General features: G+C 50.8%; 1 protein-coding gene across 2 annotated transcripts in view; it reads right to left on the bottom strand.

Annotated features, from left to right (window-relative positions):
* Galnt10 (polypeptide N-acetylgalactosaminyltransferase 10) overlaps positions 1-5606 on the bottom strand; it is a 139400-nt gene extending 133794 nt beyond the window's left edge. The window contains exon 1 of one of the 2 annotated variants that reach the window (XM_036197823.1): positions 5324-5606. In XM_036197823.1, the coding sequence (XP_036053716.1) occupies positions 5324-5482 (159 nt within the window). In that variant the 5' untranslated portion in view covers positions 5483-5606. The remainder of the gene's footprint in view (positions 1-5323) is intronic. The other variant, XM_036197826.1, reaches the window with a different exon arrangement.
* Between the last annotated feature and the right edge of the window lie 13049 nt (positions 5607-18655).

Raw genomic sequence — 18655 nt, 5'->3', positions numbered from 1 at the left:
ACACTCTGAATCTCGGTCCAAGTTGGGCTGGGCTGATGGGAACACAAACTTACAGCCACAGATTCTGCATGTGAGGGTGAGCCCAGGCTGGCCAAGAGGTGGTGTCCCGATGACTGAGCCCAGTGCCTGGGCCACTGCACCAGGATTCTGGGTAGACGTACTTGTTAGCTTCTGCTCAGGGTACCCCTCTCTCCTACGAGTGTTCAGATCCTTCTGTGTGTGTGTGGGGAGGGGTTATTCTTTCTTGGACCCGAGTGGACCAACCCACCCCCAGCTCCAGCATGTATGGAGTCTACCGGCAGACACGTGGTTGTGACAGTTTCTGAGCATGGCGACCCCGAACTGGGACAGGAGGGCCAGCCAGGGCTCATAAGAAAGATGGTTCCTTTTCTCTTCTACACAGGCAGCTAGAGACAGACTCTCTGTCAGGATTGTGTTCTGCTCCCACAGGGACTCGGTCTAGGTCTGAGCTAACAGAGAAAAACGCAAGAGAAGCCACATCAGCCAATACTTAGACACGGTGGTCATGTGTGTGTGCTTCTGTATTGTTTCAGGCTAGATTCAAACAGATACAGAGGAGAACATAAGGAGGCTCTGAGGGCCAGTTAGTTTTGTCTGCTGTGGACAGTAACACTGCCACGTGCCACATACCTTTGAATTCCTCTACCCCAAGCAGGGTCCCTTCACGGGGCTTAACGTTTAATCCATTTTATTTGCTGGCCTCCAAGACTCTGCAAGATCATCTTGGCTCTCAGGGGAAATAATGGCAGAGAAGGCACAAATATTAGCCTGTGGAGGAAAAGCCTCCGCTGTGAAGCGGCTTGTGAACCTCACTCAGAGCACGGCATTCTGGTCTGCGTGTCTCCTGTGAGAACCTGTTTAAGCGATCATCCCCTCTGGGGCCCCCAGTTTCCATCAGACAAAAATAAAGGGGGGGGGGTTGGACTAGATGTCCCCTAAAGCCCCCTGCCTGCTCTGACACTTACAGTCATTCAACAAACACATGCTATCTTTCCAGTCTCCAGACCTCTGAAGGCAGGTAGGCCACCGTGGAATCCAGGCCAACTCACACCTGTAGAATCTACCTCCTGTAACCACTCCCCTAGACATGAGATTCTTATACAAACTCTCTGCTTTCAGACTCGGGCATCCATAGAAGATGTGAAGGACCAGGTAGCTAGCTATGCAGAACAGAGATGCCGCCAAGAGGAGCAGTGAGCCATACAGGGCCTCCTTCACCTCCAGCCGCCTTTTATGAAGTGACAAAAGACACCCTGGATGCCACCTCTGAATAAGAGTCAGCTGAAGACAAGGTACAATTAGCAAGCTAGATGGTTATCTTTTAAATGGGCCTTTGCTTTCCCGTCCCTGGCTCCATTGTCTGTTACCTGTCACCAGAGCTGCCTGAGAGGAGAAGCTGGAACATGAACAAATGCCCAAGCTGGGGCGTCAATTGACTCTAGACCTTTCCTACACACACTTCCAAACTCATGGAATCCTGGGGTGTCAGAATCAGAAAAGCCATAACAAAACATCTATTCCCCACATCACAAATGATGTCAGCAGCCCTACCTGAGAAACCTCGTGGAGCAACAGACTTGAGGCCGAGTCTGGGATTGGTGGTAAGGATTGATTAACAATGTCTGCCCTGGCCATGGGTGGGTGGGCACCATGATGATACAGACTTGCCTGCCCTTCCTTTCTGAATCTATACATATTTCACAGGTGAGGAATACGAGGCCCAGAAAGGTTAAACCACTCCCCTGAGCTCACAATGAACTTAAGGCAAGGGAAGACCGAAAGTCAGACCTCTCTCCTCAGTGTGGTTCCTCGGCAGACAGCAGGCCCAGGAGGAGGAGGATGAGGAGGAGACAGAGGCAGATTTGCTCTGGTGGCATCAGATTTCATCTGGGCAAGCTGACAGAGAAGTGATTAGCAGTCTCGGGGATACCAACCCCTCCTTGGAAAAGTAAAGAAACCGCTCCAGACCACATTTCCATGGTACTTAACTTGCTGACGGGCAAGGTTCTGCTACCAGGAAGACTGAGCAGGGGTAAAGTATTGATTTCCGGGTGCTCTAAGAAGGAAGTCCAGCAATGAGAAAATAACCCTAGCACTTGAAAATCATACTCACTGGTATTCCATGATCCTACCAAACAGACACCATTACCCAGGGAAGCCATTTCTCATCGGGGATCCTGGCTCAGAAGTGGGAAGGAGCCGCACTGGAATTGCTACTGTGGGATTCGGAAAAACCAGCCCCCAAGCCTGCAAGATGAAACCACTCCCAGAATTAAACCAAGATGTCAGTCTGACTAGGGAGTGGGGATGAGAAGGATCCCCCAGTGAAAACAAAATGGCCTCGAGGCCAGCTTTCCTTACTCAATCTCGCAACTTTCAGGAAAGCCGGCTGTGTGACCAGCTAGACTCTGAGCACATGATGTGTGCTTTATGAATCCAACGTCCTGCCTGGCGGCTCCAGCAGTACCGGGATGAGGCATCAGATCAAGGCATTAGAGGGCTGCTCAAACCAAGGTAAGTAACCACAGAAGAGCCACTAGAATATCACAGGAATGAAGTCCCAACAGTTTTTTTTCTAGAGCAAGATCTCATGTAGCCAGGCTGGCCTTGAACTCTTGAACCTCCAACCGTTACCTCCTGAGTACTAGAATTATAGAAGTGCACTACCAGGCAGGTTTAGGTGGTGCTGAGGATCGGACACAGCCAAGCACTCTATCAATCCAGCTACATTCCAGCCCAGCACTTATTTCTACCAGAAAGATCACAGACATGCTTGGGGTGACTCTCAACAGTGACAGAGTCACAACTGGCCGGCACTGTCCCAACAACTCTGGGTGCTGAAGACCTGTTTCCCAGCGAGCCATCTGACATGCTCCCTGCAGGTTCCGGGACATGGAAGGGTAGGAGAAGCCAGCCTCTTTCCTGGAGGCCAACTGACATTCAGGAGAGGGGCTGGAGGGCTCTGCATCTGCGGCAGAACCGAACACAAAGGGGCTGTGTGGAAATTTGGCAGAGTGTTCTAGAAAGGCAGCCCATGAATGCTGAATCCTGCCGCACCTACCAGGGCCCATCCTTGGGAAACAGTTCCCTTCTGTGACCCCCAGGAAGCAAGGATAATCACACAGCAGCCCTCCCAGACCTGTTCATCATCTCTCCCTTCCCTCTATGCCATTCCAGAGAGGCAGACAAAAGAACCAGCGCACCAAGAGGTCCAGGTAGCACCTCTAAGAGGCACTCGGTAGCTGCTCCTCTCTCTCTCTCTCTCTCTGCCCAAAAGGTGGCCTTACTCCACTGATACCCTCTTGCACAGTGAGTAATTTACCATGAAAGCTAAGGCCAGACTGGCCGTTAACCCTGACCTTCCTGCTACACATCTGGGTCCATAGAAAACGAAAATTAGGATGTCTTTTGCCTCCACGGCAAGTGAAATATGAGGGCTCTCTCTGGGCAGAGGCAGAATGTCATGAGCTATTTTAGAACTGTTCACAGCTATTCCACAGGAGAGTCTGCACCCGGCTGGGCACACCCCCCTCTCAGCCAAGGCTGTGTCCAGCGGAGCATCCCAAGGTAGGAACACTACAAAGGACCTCAGGAAAGGAAAGAGGAGTGGCCTGCCACACTCCCCGCTGGCACACCGACAGCATCACAGAATGTTGGCATCACATCGTACACACGGAGCAAGCATGGCTCAGAGAGGGAGGCCAGACTCATCAACGCACAGCAAGTTAACAGTTGAGCTGAGAACGTAAGTCTGGCCTCCTGCCATTGACACCACATGGGCAATCACAGAGGAAAGAGATTTCCCACAGGAAAACCCCACTCAGACAAAGGGTTTCAGGGAGAGAAGCCTAAGCTGGCTGTCAGAGTTTGAACCAGGGATTCAGAAATGGAGTTTTCTTTAACTTTGCAAACAGGAAGGTCTACCAGAGAGATAGATCACCCAGACTTTTGGGATGATTCACAGATTTCCAGAGTGACAAGCCAAGTTCAAATTGATCTGCTCTGTAGCAAAGAGTCCTCCATGCCCCAGAAGACAGAATGCCCAGATGGCAGCCTAACACTGGAAGGGAAGGGGGTTAAAAGCATCAATCTCAAGAAGTCAGCCTCATCCCACAAGGCCAGCCAGCAGTCAGTCAAGGCTGACCCTGATGCACAACTTCCCACGGGGCCAAGGAAATCCCGTAAGATTCTCGGCTATGTCCCACTGGAGGAGACAGTTCAAGCATGCCCATGCTTGCCAGGAGCTGGGGTAGAGAAGCTGGGATGGTCAGAGGAAAGTAACCGAGCTTATCTATGCCTGGAGGCTCCTAGTCCACATCCATGCACACATCTGTGTACACACACACACACACAACTTTGAAGAGGCAGATCATCTCAATTTTGTCTACAACAATCACATCGCAGTACAAACAAGGGAAGCTGAAAGTGTTCTGTCCTGGGGGCACTGGGCACCTGTAGCTCTGTGACATTTGGAGAGCTCTCTACCAGAGGACTTCTGGACTCCTCCAAGGATCAAAGGCAACAAGTTCAAGGACAGGCACTCACTCCCTACCTGACCTCCTCTGAGGCAAGGGTTCAGTATTCTCAAGAGAGGCAAAGAATCTGATTAAAATAGAGGTTGGGTGCAGTGTGTGTTGGGGTGTGGGAGGAGATGGCTCACTGGTTAAGAGCACTGGCTGGTCTTCCAGGAGACCCAGGTTAGATTCCCAGATCCCATATGGTGATTCAGAGCTATCTGTAACTCCAGTTTCAGGGGATCCTATGCCTTCTTCTGGTCTTAGTGGGCACCAGGCATGCACACAGTGCACACACACGTAGGTAAGGCACACATATGCATTAAATAAATAAAAACAGAGGTTCCAGGTGGAAGACTTAGAGGAGACCCTGGCATCCCTGTGTAGATGGCAGCCCAGAAGATTCTGGTCAGAGTCGAAATACTAGAATTAGCAGGAGACGATCTGAAGAACACCGACAATAACGACCAATATCTCCATTCCCACCGACAGAAGGAACAATCCTGGGTGGCACGGAGATGCAGGTAGGATCCTCCAAGGAGAGCGCTGAAGAGGCCAGGAATAACAGAGCGGGGTCAGCTAGGAAAAGGGCTCGGGGCTGAACACTGCTTTAGGCTGGAGTAGGAGCCTGGATAAATCTTTGACCTTCCCAGAGCCTCGATGTTCCCATCCCAAAATGGGAAGCTCTGTCTCGGAGCAGACACGCAGGGCAGGAGGAGCAAGGCACTGCAGGCTGGGAGCGAAGTCGGAGAGAGGATGCTACCCACCCTCGGCCACAGACCACTCACCTGTACCGCCGCGGGGGCCACTGCCACCCCCGATCCCCCAGGGCTACCGTCGGGCTGCCGCTCGCGGTACAGAGCCCAGAGCCCCACGTTGGGCAGGAGGACCAGGGCCGCCAGAGCCAGCGCCACCGCCTGCAGGAGCCGCTTCTCTTTGCGCCTCATCGGGGCCGGTCCGCCCCGCCGCGCCTCGCCGCGCCCGCCCCGGCTTTGCGCGTCCGCCCGCCCGTCCGCCCGGCGGCGGCAGCAGTTCGGCCAGCAGAAGCGGCCGCGGCGCCGGCCCCGCTCCAACTCCGCGGCACTTCCGCTGCTCGCCGGCTGGGGAGCCGGGCGCCTCCACCGTGTCTCCGCCGCGGGGGTGCACTCCAACCCCGCCATCCCCCAGCAGCTCATCCCAAGTCCTGCACCTCGCCTCCCGCCTAGGGATGCACAATTGGACCTTATACGCCTCTATCCTTTAGTTCTCCATCTACTTACAGAGGATATCAGCCCTCCGGGGTGCACGAGGTCCTGACTTCTGTTCTCTCCCCCCCGCGGGACGCAATGGTACGTCCCGCTTCTCCGCCACTCCCCGCCCGCCGCAGCTTTGCTAAAGTCCCAGAGTTGGGGAGTTGGGCACTCGCTGGGGCCGCTGGGCGCGCGACCGGGGACGCGACCGGGGACGCCCCCGGGGACCCACGCGGCTCTCCGCAGCCCTCGAGAGCCCCGGGGCTGCGAGGACAAGGTGCAACCTACCACGCTGGGATGCTGCAGTCTACTCTCTTCCCGGCGCTGCCCCGCGACAGGCAGACAGGACCTGCCTTTGACCTGGAGACTCCGCGCAACCAGTATGCCACCGGCAGCGAGCTCAGTGCGCATCGCTCAGCAGTCTACCCTGTTTCCTTCCTCCTTTTCTGCAAGCTGTGCAGTGCTGAGTGCCCTGTCACCAGTCTGGGCTCTTTGCAAAACCAGCGAGGAGACGAGAGCCTCCTTGAGAGACCTATTCTCATACACATCCAACCCGGTGGACTTGGACTGCTTTCCAGTCCCAAGTGTGCTTCTGGACACAGTGCTCAGAGCCCTTCCCGAAACTGTGCCGTTTCTTTTTTCCCATTCAAACCACCAGCGAGCGCGCACGATGGGCCAGACACTGGGCCAGGAGTGGGGAGTAAGGAAAAGCAGAGCGCACACTGGTTCTTGGGGGCTGTAGCGCTGAATCCTCCGTGCCCTGGTCGAGGCTGTGAATGCCAGAGCCATGGCTACATGCCCAAAGAAGTCCGGCTTCTGAGCCGCGGACCTGGACTCACACGAAGTTTGTGGGATCCTCCTCCAGGCGCTTTTAACAGCTTGCTCCCAGATGCCCAAGAACAGCTCCTGCTTTCTGTCTTGCTTTCTGCCAACGTTCCTGCAGGCACACACACACTCGCTTGATCCTCTGCTTCTCCAGAGGAAGCCACTCAGCCCTAGCGTGGGACCAGTGTCCTAAATTCTAGCCTTGCAGTTCTTTCACCTCTAGGCTGAACAGTCGTTTTACTGACATCACAGCTTGGGTCCCTGCACTGCGCAGAGTCCACAGTCATGGGTTATAGATCCCTAAGGTCAAATATCTCCCCCTTTGCCTGGCCCTGCTTTCTTTGGGTCTGTTGCTAGCTTTGTGTGATCCTCCAAGTGCTGTTGACCACACAGATCCTTGCACCCCCTCCCCCCCATAAAAACTCTTCGTCTATGTCAGGGGACACCTCTATGTCTGGGGAAATCACCACCTCTTCTCCCAAGTCTCCTTGCCGAACATGCGGACACTCCTACATCAGGACCGTCATCTTATTCCCTATACCTAGGTGTACCCTCTGACCCTTCTTCCAATTATAGCACCTACCCTGACGTCTTTTAGAAAATAATGTATAGGGGCTGAGAGATGGCTCAGTGGTAAACAGCACTTGTTCCTCTCCCAGGGGACATGAGTTCAGTTCCCAAGAACCAGATTGGGCTCCTGGCCCCCATATCAGACAGTTCACAACTACCTGTAACTCTAGTTCCAGGGCATCTGATGCTCTCTTCTGGCCTGTGTGGGTACCTGAATACATGTGATGTACTGTACATACATTTAAGTCTGTTACAATATACACGAACAGTTTTACCTTTTAAACCATTAAAATGCTGTTACTATATTTCTTTTGTATGTGTGTGCTCCCCTAGAAGGATGGGGAATGCTTCTAAGACTCAGGAAGTAAATGAGTCTTACAAGGTAAGTTTAGAAAGTTACAAGATGTCAAGGTTCCTCCCTGAGGTTACTTAAGTTGTAATGATCCTGGACAAAGAGGATTCTCAGGATCAACTATGCAGTCTTCGGGTTGTGCAGGGAGCTCCAGGATGCATGAGCTGTCACCCATACCGGTGTGGGCTTTTCAGGGATGTCCCTGCAAATAGCCCACAGAGCCTCCTGGCTCCCTCAGCCAGACTTGGGTGGAATCATTTCTTTGGTATGTTGTCAGTGTCCTATCTGTGATAGACATTTGCTCACATGTCCCCTGGAGAAGTCACACATGCACACCCTACAGTTTGTTTAACCAGTCATCTGTTGATGGACATTTGGGCTGTTCCCGTCATTCCCCAGTGGTGAGTAATGCTGAGCCCCATGTCTGGTGCTACCATGAGTATCCAGCATCGGTGTGGTTAGACAGCACCGCTTCCCACCTCTGAGCATGGTACAGGTAGCAGCAGCTATCCTGACCGTTATAAATGTTGTGGCTTCCCTTTACCTTAGAATAACCCATGAAAGGGCTGAGGAAATGGCTCGGTCTACAAAGCTTTTGCCTCACACACATGAGGACCTGAGATCCAATCCTCAGAACCCAAGTAAAATTGGATTTGGAAATTTGGAAAGCTGGGATCACAGTAGCTCATGCTTATAATCCTAGGGGCAGTGAGGTGGGGGGTGGGGACACGTGGGTCCCTAGAAGCTCTCTGGTCAGTTAAAGTTTTAAAAAAGAGGGGGGAAGGCACCTGTAGAATAATACCAAAGTTGCTCTCTGACCCCTACATGCATGTACACACACACACACACACACACACACACACACACACACACACACACACACTCTAACCTGTGAAACTCCTTAGCTTAAAGCCTAGATTTTTCCATTTCTCATCCTCTCCCAGTTACCCTGATTTTTAATACCTTACACACACACCTGACAGCCTCACCTCAGGGTCTGGCTAAATAGTTTTGTCAACTTGATACAGCCTACAGCCATCTAACAGGGAACCTTCAACTGAAGAATTGCTTAGTGCAGATGAGCTGGTGGGCAAGTCTGTGAGGGATTGTTTTGATTATTAATTGACATAGGAGGGCTCAGCCTGCAATGGGTGGTCCCCAGGCAGGAGGTCTTGAGTTGTTATAAGAAAGCTGGAGGAACATGAGTCTGGGAGTGAGCTAGAGGGTGAGCAAGCAGCCTTCTTCCGTGAGTCCTCTCTTGAGGCCTTACACTGACTTCTTCCAATGACAGATTGTGACCTGGAAGTATAAGCCAAACAACCCCCCTCACCCCCAACACTCACACACACACACACACACACACACACACACACACACACACGAGTTGCTTTTGGTCAGAGTGTTTTATCATAGCACCAAAAGGGAACCAGAACTGGGCCTTCGCAAATTTCTAGAACTCTCTTCCTCTCTCAAACCTTTGCAGGGTTCTCTTCTTTCTGTCAGGAACCAGACCAGAGGTCCTTCCTCTTGAGATGGCTTCCCGAGCCTCCATCTCAGAAATCACACCTTCATTTGCCTGGTTTTCCTAGAGAGCAGGTCTGAGGCTGGGCCTCCCTGTCAAGAACACAAGTCCTGAGCATTTGGAAAAGCAACACGTCCTTGTCTCCTACAAGCACCTCCATCTCAGCCAACACATAACACCTGCCTTTACTGCTAACCAGAAAACCAGGGCCTCTTCCTGCAGAGGGATTTGTGACATGTACCCAAGGACCTCAGGTCACTGTCCCCTGCATCTTGAGAAGCTGAGGACCCAACTGGATATCCTGCTCAGTAATTCCTGGCTGGGTGAAGCATGCAATTGATGTCACTAGGGAGGAATGCAGCCCGTGTTTCTCTCCTCCCTCTCTTCTTCCAGCTCCCTAGAGCATCCCACAGGAAATTGGATTTGAGCTTTCTCACGACTTAGCAAAGTCACTTGTTGATCAAAGCTCGCAGCAGCTCAATCTGCCCCCAGTGGGGACTCAAGTCTGAGAAGCCAGCTTTAATCCAAAATCTCTTTGATCACTTTCTACCATGTGGGATGGACCCGACAGAAGGAGGGCTCCTGGGATTTTATCCTACTCACAGAGAAAATGCCACTTCCCTGGGGCACTGAGCTAGCCCTGAAGTGAAACTCACCGGAACTGTCACTTGCAGACCAAGCCTCGTCACTAAGCCAGGAGTAGCCATTAAATGAGATGGCACACACTCAGGGCTTATGGCAGACCCTGTACGATGTGAGTATGGTGACTGTGGGTGCAAAGAAAGCTGATCACTAACAGAAACATGGAGGCGAGAGACGCAGGAGTGTCCGATGCAGGGCAAATGGCACTGCTCTGGTCTGTGCCTTGTTCTCCTCGCCCGGAATCATCTCCAGGCACCTTCGTCCTGCTCCTCATTTTCTGGCCCTGAGACCCTGAATTTGCTGGTGCTTCTTGCCAGCTGCTTGCCAGATCTCTCCAGGTGGCCAGCTGGTGCTCATCCCAGGCCCCCTCTGGAACATGACCTCTCCACGTTGATGCTTCTGAAAATGCTCTCTCCCAGCCTGTGTTTCACTGCAGTTTCTTCGGGGCACACAGCCCCCGTTACCACAGGCTCGTGCACCTTCATCATCAGAGGATCTATACACAGTCTTCTTTAAGAGCCTCGGGGCAGGCAACTTGCCCTCTCACACCCCGCCGCAGCTGCCCCCTCCAGAAGCACAGATCCTGATACTTCAGAAGGGATTAAATCGTGTGTCTGATGAGGGTCTCATCTCCACCTTCCCATTCTCACTTCCTTTTGTGTTTCTTTAACGAGCTGTTTGTTTCGCGGCTGGCGCTTTAGTGCTCTACCCTGTCATCAGGAATGAGAAGAGCCACTCCGTGGAGAGTGGAGACGGTGACAGGTGCGTGCCTTCAGCATGCAGCTCCGGCTGGGTGTCCCCACCTTCCTTCAGAAGCCTAGCTGCAGAGCCAGGCTGGCACAACCAAGCTCTAAGCAGAGAGACAAGAAGTCCTTGAGGTGTAGGCCAGGTCAGTCTGTTTCCAGCTCTCTTTAATCTCGTCAAGTCCTTGAGCAGATTCAAGCTCCCATTTCTTCCTCGGCTGGGCTGGGTGCATACTTAGGAGCACTTGGGAGGTGGCGGTAGGACTAAACATAGAGGCCAGACTATATGAGATTCTCTCTCTCTCTCTCTCTCTCTCTCTCTCTCTCTCTCTCTCTCTCAAAACAAGACAAAACAAACAAACAAACAAACAAAAAAACCACAAAACAAAAACCAGCCAATTGGGCTGGAGAGAGAACTCAGCAGTTCAAGGCATTTGCTGCTCTTACAGGGTTCCCAGCACCTATATAGCAACCCACATCCACCAGGAACTCTAGCTCCAGAGGATCCGACTTACTCTTTCAGTTTCCAAGGACACCAGATGCACACACTGTGTGCATACATATATACATGGTGTGCATATATACACTGTGTGCATACATACATACATGGTGTGCATATATACACTGTGTGCATACATACATACATGGTGTGCATACATGTGTGCAAGCAAAACACTCTGTTCTAGTTAGCTTCTCCGTGGCTGTGCTAAGACACTGACCAAAGGCAACTTGGAAAGGAAATGGTTTATTGGGCTTATAGGTTACAGTCCATCACCAACGGAAGCCAAGCAAGGAACCTCGAGACAGGGACTGAAGCAGAGATCATGGAGCAATGCTGCTTACTGGCTTGTTCTCCAGTTTGCTCAGCTTGCTTTCTTATATTACCCAAGGCCCCCAAGGCCCGGAGAACTAGAGTTGCAACCAAATGTGAGGCACCCCATGGGTGCTGGAATTTATCCCAGGGTCCTCTGCAAGAACAGGCAGTGCTCTTAACTGCGGAGCCATATCTCCACCCCCTACTTATTTTTCACTTTTGTAAAAAGGAATAAAGTAAAAGTTGAAGGTGGGTAGCTGGACTTGGAGCAGAGGGTTCCCTTGAGGCACCCGAGTCTCCCTGGAGAGCAGATGTGCTCTGCAGGGGCCTCTGCAATATGAGGGGCTTGGATGCTCTGAAGCTGTCGGCTGTATGCTGGGATCATCATGCTCAGCCCTACACACAAGTCAGACGGCTCTCCCGAGCTCTGACAAAGCTGTTCTCAGGCTACTGCCTTCTCTCTGCACCAAATTAAAGCCTAGGCAACTCGGTTTTGTGGCTGTTGTTATTTGCTTGTGCTTTGTCTAAGCAGTAGGTCATCTGACATTCTACTAGGCACCTGCCAGCCAACTTCAGTGAGTCCAGGTTGGTCAGTTTGGATCAAACTGCCAAGAATGAACCCTGAAATCAGGCTACGTGTCTCTCATCTGAGTTTACTGGTCAATCATTTGATAGGTAAACTGACTGTGGTGGGTACTCCCAGGACTTGAGAGGTGAAGACTGGAAGATCAGGAGTTCAAGGTCATCCTTGGCTGCTTAGCAAGTTCCAGGCCAGCTTGAGCTACAAAGAGCTAGGTCTCTAAAAACAAGAAAACAAACAACAAAACGAAACACAAAGAATATGACCAGCTGGTATTGGGGGATTTATTAAGGCAACTCCACATTGTTAAAAGGCGGGTTTATTTTGGGGGGTAACTTACAACAAGTAAAGGGATAGGTTACAGGGTCTGGGAGAGGTGAAGTGCAGTCCAGTGGTGTTCTTTGGAGACCTCTGCTCGGTCTACCATCCAGCATCCAGGATTACCAGGAACCAAGAGAACTGTCACATCTGGATCTCAGGTCTTAAGGGCTCCGGTCTTGGCCCTGCCCCAGGGGCAGGCCATAGGTAGATGTGACAGTTACCAGAAGCCTCACTGGTGGTAGTACTTCTAGGTCAAAGCTGGAAGAGCTACCCACTACAAGTTGGCAAGAGCCAGAGCCACAGAGAGTTAAGTAAGATCTGAGGTTGAGAAACTGAGGCTCATGGAGAGGGCAGTTCCAGACCTTTCTGCTATTGCAGTCTGGTCTCTTTCTCCTAGTCCATTTTCCAGGAAGTGCTCAGGGTGTTGTATCACTGGGCTATGTCTCTTTCTGATCTGCTGACTGAGATCCATGAGTTCTCTCTCAACTCAGAGGCTGGGTCAAAAGAGACCCCCACCCTCAACTGATGTATTAACTGATTAGAGCATTCTCTCTTCTTACAGTGTTTGGTCCAGGGATGCGCACAGGGAGGTTCATCTGAACTGTGAGGTTCAGGTCTGGAACAAATGGCCTCTGGGCTCTGGCTGCCTGCCTCACGTGTTGGCTATGAGCCCATTGAGAGGCGTGGACTGGATTGGATCCAGCTTTTCTCCAGCGAAGCCTCTCAGTGCTCCGGGAGGAGTAGAGATACAGTTTTAGAAGCCAGGGGTGACAGCTCACACCTGATATCCCAGGGCTTTGGAGGCAGAGGCAGGGGGATTGCTTTGAATTTGAGGCTATCCTCTGCTACAGGCCAGCCAGAACCTGGTGGGACGTGGAGGGAAGACAGAGAGTGTCATATATCCGTTTGCTCTGAATAGACTCGACCCTAGGGTAGCCAGGGAGGAGATTCAGAGGGAGAGAGAAAGAATGGTGTCAGGATGTCTCAAACAGCCATCTTGCTGTCAAGTTCCCCCCTTTAAGTGGCCACAGTTAAAGACACCCCGCCTTCCTCACTCAGACCTCTCTCTCCAGGCTCCGGTCCCAGCCCCTTGTCTCCCCTTCAGGCTCACTGATGAATAAGACACCTTTCTGGCCCTGGGGTACAATGCTATTCCTTGTGGTCACCTACCCCCCCTGTCCTGTTGTTCTGTTAAACTCTCATCTAATTTCTTGGTATGTTTCAAGACCCCAGTCAAGGTGGGGCTTCTAAAAACAGCCACACAGGAAACAGGAGTGGAGGCCCCACCCCAAATCCCCATTGTCCCCTGGGCCTCCACTCCACCTGACACTGGACCAAAACATAATGCTGACTTTATTGGCTAGTAAAATTTATATGTATTCCTAGCCTTCTGGGCCAGTGTTGTAGGACAGATTTCAGATGCCTGTTAAGAATCTATGGTGAGATCTCAGCTGCATCCAGTGGCTGAAGTATTTACTTCAGGGACTGTCCCTTCATCTGTGAACTGGACTGGCCCAGATGGGAAGGATGAGTTTGAGGTACTCAAACTTTCTCCAAAATTGGAGTCCAGAGCTTGAGTAACCAGCATCTCACATGTGTCTCCTCTTCATGCACACTGACCCCTCCCAGGTTGGGTCTATTATTTCAGATAGTTACTGGTGATGTTGAGGAGAAAACCATGTTTCTGCCCTGTGCCAGTTTCCTCTTGTGCATAATGCCATGGATTCTTTTGCTTATTCAGCAGGTTTTCATAAGGAACCTGACACATACCCCCATGACCTCTCCTGGGCATTCCGTGCAGGGCTAATGGATGGAACACCACCTCCTGGGGCTCATGACCCAGGGTTAGAGAAAGACACTGTGACATTGGACACACAAGTAAGAGCCAGTTATGGTAGGGCAAAGGAGAAAGGTTCTCCCAGATGGTAGGGGAGGATGTGGCATTGGAACCCAAGTCTGTTACTCAGCAGTTGTACTAGCAATGGACCAGCTTGACTCCATCTTAAGATTAGAAGCCACCTTATTACAAGGTCAAAATACATTCATTCCTATTTTCTGTAAAACTTAAATTTTATCAGGTCTTGACCCATGTGGTAGTTTGAAAGAAAATAGCCCCCAAAGGGAGTGGCATTATTAGGAGGTACGGCTTGTGTTGGAGTAGGTATGGACTTGTTGGTGGAAGTATATCACTATGGAGGCGGGCTATGAGATCTCAAATATGCTCAAGCCACACTCAGTATCTCAGACCACTTCCTGTTGCCTTTGGATCAAGATATAAGGACTCTTAGCTCCAGTACCATGTCTGCCTGCATGCTGCCTTCCTTCCTACCATGACGATAACAGACTAAACCTCCTAACTGTAAGTGAGCCACCCCATTAAATGTTTTCCTTTTTAAAAGTTGTGTTGTGGTCATGGTGTCTCTTCACAGAAGTAGAAACCCCAAGACAACCCATTTTCTGGAATTTGACATGTTCCATACCCTATAACCTGACCCTGATAAGGTGTTCTGCCAGATAATTTTGAAATGTTCAGCCAAGTTCCTACTTAACCAAGATCTTCTGGAAATCTCCCAACCCTTAAAGGCCTTCTAGTCTTGCAGTTTTGGGGTGATATAAACCCTACCTTCCCCCGTGTTTGATGTTATTTCCTCAAACCTCACCTTAGGGAGAAAACCCTATCTGATGGAAAATAAAGATTGTTTCGACTAAAGGAATTTGGGTAATAGTCTTTAATGTTTGGTGGGATTCACACTAGGGTGTCTATTTCAACTGCTGTTCTAGGGGCATAAGGCTTGCTAGTAACTCCCAGATTACTCTCTTTCTCTCTCTCTCTCTCTCTCTCTCTCTCTCTCTCTCTCTCTCTCCCTCTCTCTCTCTCTCTCTCTCTCTCTCTCTCTCTCTCTGTGTGTGTGTCCCTGTCTCTCTCTCTCTCCTTCTCCCTCTCCCTCTCTCTAAGACTTGCTGACTTTTCTCAGTCTGTACATCACACCACCCATAGCTGATTGAACCATGACTAGTCTGCAGAGCAGAGTGACAAATTGATTTCTTCATTTTCTGAGCAACCAAACCAACAGGCCAATGAACTTGGATTATTTCCTGGCTCATTCATTTCCTGGTTCATCCAACTAAAGGTGTGGTCCAGCCTGTGACCTGAGCATCAGGACCCAAAGATAAACGATGTGATGTGTTTTATTGGAGGACAGAAAAGGTTGCTATGAGAGCCCAGAGGAAGGAACCTCTGATTCTGTTAAGAACCAGGTGGAAGAGGTCACAGAGTCGGGGATGCTTGGGTGAGTTCCTAAAGATGCTTGGGAGTTTTCTGGAAAGATATGGAAGGGGCTGGGAGTTTCTTGAAAATAAGCAAAGTACAAGGGTGAGCTGTCCTGGAGGCAAGGCGACCCTACAGAGGGGTGCTGGCATTTCCAGGAAACACTAAGCAAAATGCCATTTGGTGAGTCGAATAGCCTGCGGGTTCAGACGCCTGGCCCTGCACAGGGCTTGCCCCTGTGTTTGGCCCTGGGCATCATGAGAGCCCCACACCAGGCTCATGGGCACTAGGGTAGGAGTGGTTCAAGGAAGCGGTGTATTACTGACAGAGGGGAGATTGGGTGGCAGTGAACACAGAGAGCAGGGGAGCAAGGAGCTGGGGCAGAGAAGGGACTCAGGTGCAGCTGAGAAAGGGAGGCGCTCTGAGTGGGGGCAGGAAGGGGAACTGCCCAAGCCCACGCCACCTCAACACTGAACTTCCTAATCAGTGTGGATGTGTGCTTTTGCACATGTGATGGAGACTGTCTGTGCAGCCCAGGTCAGCCTAGAATTCAAAATCCTCCTGTCTTAGTATCCTGAATGCTAAGATTAAATGGATCACAGCCAGGCGGGGGTGGCGCACGCCTTTAAGCCCAGCACGCAGGGAGGCAGAGGCAAGCGGATCTCTGTGAGTTCGAGGCCAGCCTGGGCTACATAGCGAGTTCCAGAAAAGGTACCAAAGATACACAGAGAAAGCCTGTCTCAGAAAAACCAAAATAAAATAAAATATTAAGTATGTATCACCACACCCAGCTGCATGTTTGTGTGTTGTATGTCTATGTTAGGGTCTCCTATAACCTAAGCTTGCCTTGAACTCATGGAGATGATGGCCATGAAGTAAGTGTACGAGAGAGAGAGAGAGAGAGAGAGAGAGAGAGAGAGAGAGAGAGAGTGTGTGTGTGTGTGTGTGTGTGTGTGGATTGTTTATGATGTAATGACATGTGATGACATGTGTGTGTGCAGGTGCACATGCCCATGTAAGCAAGTGGAAGTGAAAGACAACATGTATCCTGCTTTATCGGTCTCCACCTTATTCTCTTTAGACAGCGGCTCTCACTGACCTTGGTTGGAGCTAGGCTGGCAGCCAACAAATCCCAGCGATCCTCCTCTCTTGGTACCCAGCCTTTTACAAGGGCACTGGGGATTTGAACTTGAGTCTTCATTCTTGCAAGTGCTTTCCCACTGAGTCACCCCCCCTATCCCTAGTCCCAACTTTGACTTTCTGACCTTTCTGCTTCTGTGTCCTGAGTACAGCGCTGGGGATTGAATCTAGGCTTTAGTGTACACCAGGCAATCACTCTATACCAACTGAGCCATGTCTCCAGCCCCTGCATGTATATTTAACATCCTTATTTTAGTAATCTGACATGTGCATATGTTACAAAATTAAGTCACTTGGTTATAATAAAAGGCACTCCTCCGTACATCCTGGTCCCTGGAAACCACTCACTTTGAACTGTTTTAACTTTTTAACTGTGGCTTGGCTGACATTTGCTGGGTATATTTGTCACAGACCAAGCCCTGTGCTGATGAGCCTTTGCTGTACATTGCCTCCTTGAGGACATTTAGGAGCGTGAGAGGTGGGTACCATCACTGCTTCATTTACAGATGGGTAGTGAAGGCAGAGAGAGTCGTTAAATGACCAGCCAAAGGTCACACAGCTCATGAGCAGCGGAAGTGTGAGCTGAGCTCAGGCACTCTGACTCCAGATCCCCTCCCTCCTGGGACCTTAATCATGTAACTCCGGTGGTTTCTGTGGTTGATTTATTAGGTCTGCTTCTTGATTTACCACTGCAGACAGTAGCTATTGACATCTTAGTATGATTGATGGGGCTTCCTCTCACTGAGTCCTCCTCTTCTGCCCAGTTTTTGATGCTTATGGTTAATGTTGATCCCTGCTGTGGGGACTGACCCTCAGGGCTATAAACAGTGCATTCAAACCTCTGTCCCTCATTCCTGCAACTGTCATTTGATTATGTGAGATCACCTGTGAGTTGAATGATGGGCAGACTGTCTCGGAATTTCTAGTTATCCATCCTCACCTGCCACAGTGCCCACGTCTGTGTCAGACACAGTCCTGGTGCTTGAGAAATTATCTGTGTGCTAGAACCAACACAGAGGAATGTAGCATCAGGGACAGCTCAGACGGGGAGGTGGGCGTGGCCAGAGCAGTCTGCAATGTCAGAGGTGCAGTGCCCTCTGAGGAGGGAAGAGGACACTAGGAAATGGAGACTCAAGGAAGCTCCCTTCACATCAGCTGTGCGCCCAGAACGACCTTGAAGACCTGGACTCCAGTACCAGCAAGGGTCCAGCCAGCCAGCTCTCTGTAGTCCTTCAAGGACCTCACTGCACACAGGCTTTGTCCATCAGTATCTCCCAGGAGGCACTGGGATTGCTCTGCTGGTTACAGGCTGGAAAACCTACACACATCCCTGTGAAGGACCCAGCATTTAGAGGCTCTGGGCATACTGCCTCTCTGCCTGTCACCCTCCACCATCTCTGGATTAGCTGCCCCTGCTCTGAGTAATTTCATGCATATCTATTTTGAAGTGTGTGTGTGTGTGTGTGTGTGTGTGTGTGTGTGTGTGTGTGTGTGTGTGTATGTGCTGTGTGTGTGCAGGTGCATGTGGAAGGCAGGTGTGTGTACAGATGTGGAGATCAATTTCAACTGTGTGTGTTGTTCCTCTGGAACCATCAGCTTGATGTTCGAAATAAGGTCTCTGACTGGGCTTTGCGGCCAGGATTTCTTCTTGCCTGGCTTTTTCCACCTTTCCAGTACTGGGATTATAAGCACGTGCCATGAGACCTGGCTTTTTTTTTTTTTTTCCCTTTCTTTTTTTAAAATAGGGGTTCTGAGGATCTAACTCAAGTCCTCATGGCTATGCATCAGGCACTTTACCACTGAGCCATCTCCCCAGGACCCCTTTAGGCTGTTCCTTATCCTTCTTTGCACCTCAGGTCAGGTGACATACAGCAGACCTTCCATACCACCAAGGCAGATCATTTCCCTTTATCGCACCTAGTCCCATAGTACTCTTGCATCTGCTGGACTAATTGCTTGTGTAATGTGGGCGGGTCTGACGTTTTAGACTAGAACTCCCATGGGGTGGAAATCACCTCTGAGTTTGCTCACCACAGCTTCCCCCACACCCAACACAGCACCTGCCAGAATGAGTGAAGGAGAGAGTGGACCCATTAGTGAACGGACTGACTGCC

The sequence above is a fragment of the Onychomys torridus genome, chromosome 8 (genome assembly GCF_903995425.1).
Source record: "Onychomys torridus chromosome 8, mOncTor1.1, whole genome shotgun sequence".
Classification (NCBI taxonomy): domain Eukaryota; kingdom Metazoa; phylum Chordata; class Mammalia; order Rodentia; family Cricetidae; genus Onychomys; species Onychomys torridus.
Note: the sequence above shows the minus strand (reverse complement) of the source record. Positions and strands in the feature narration are given on the sequence as shown.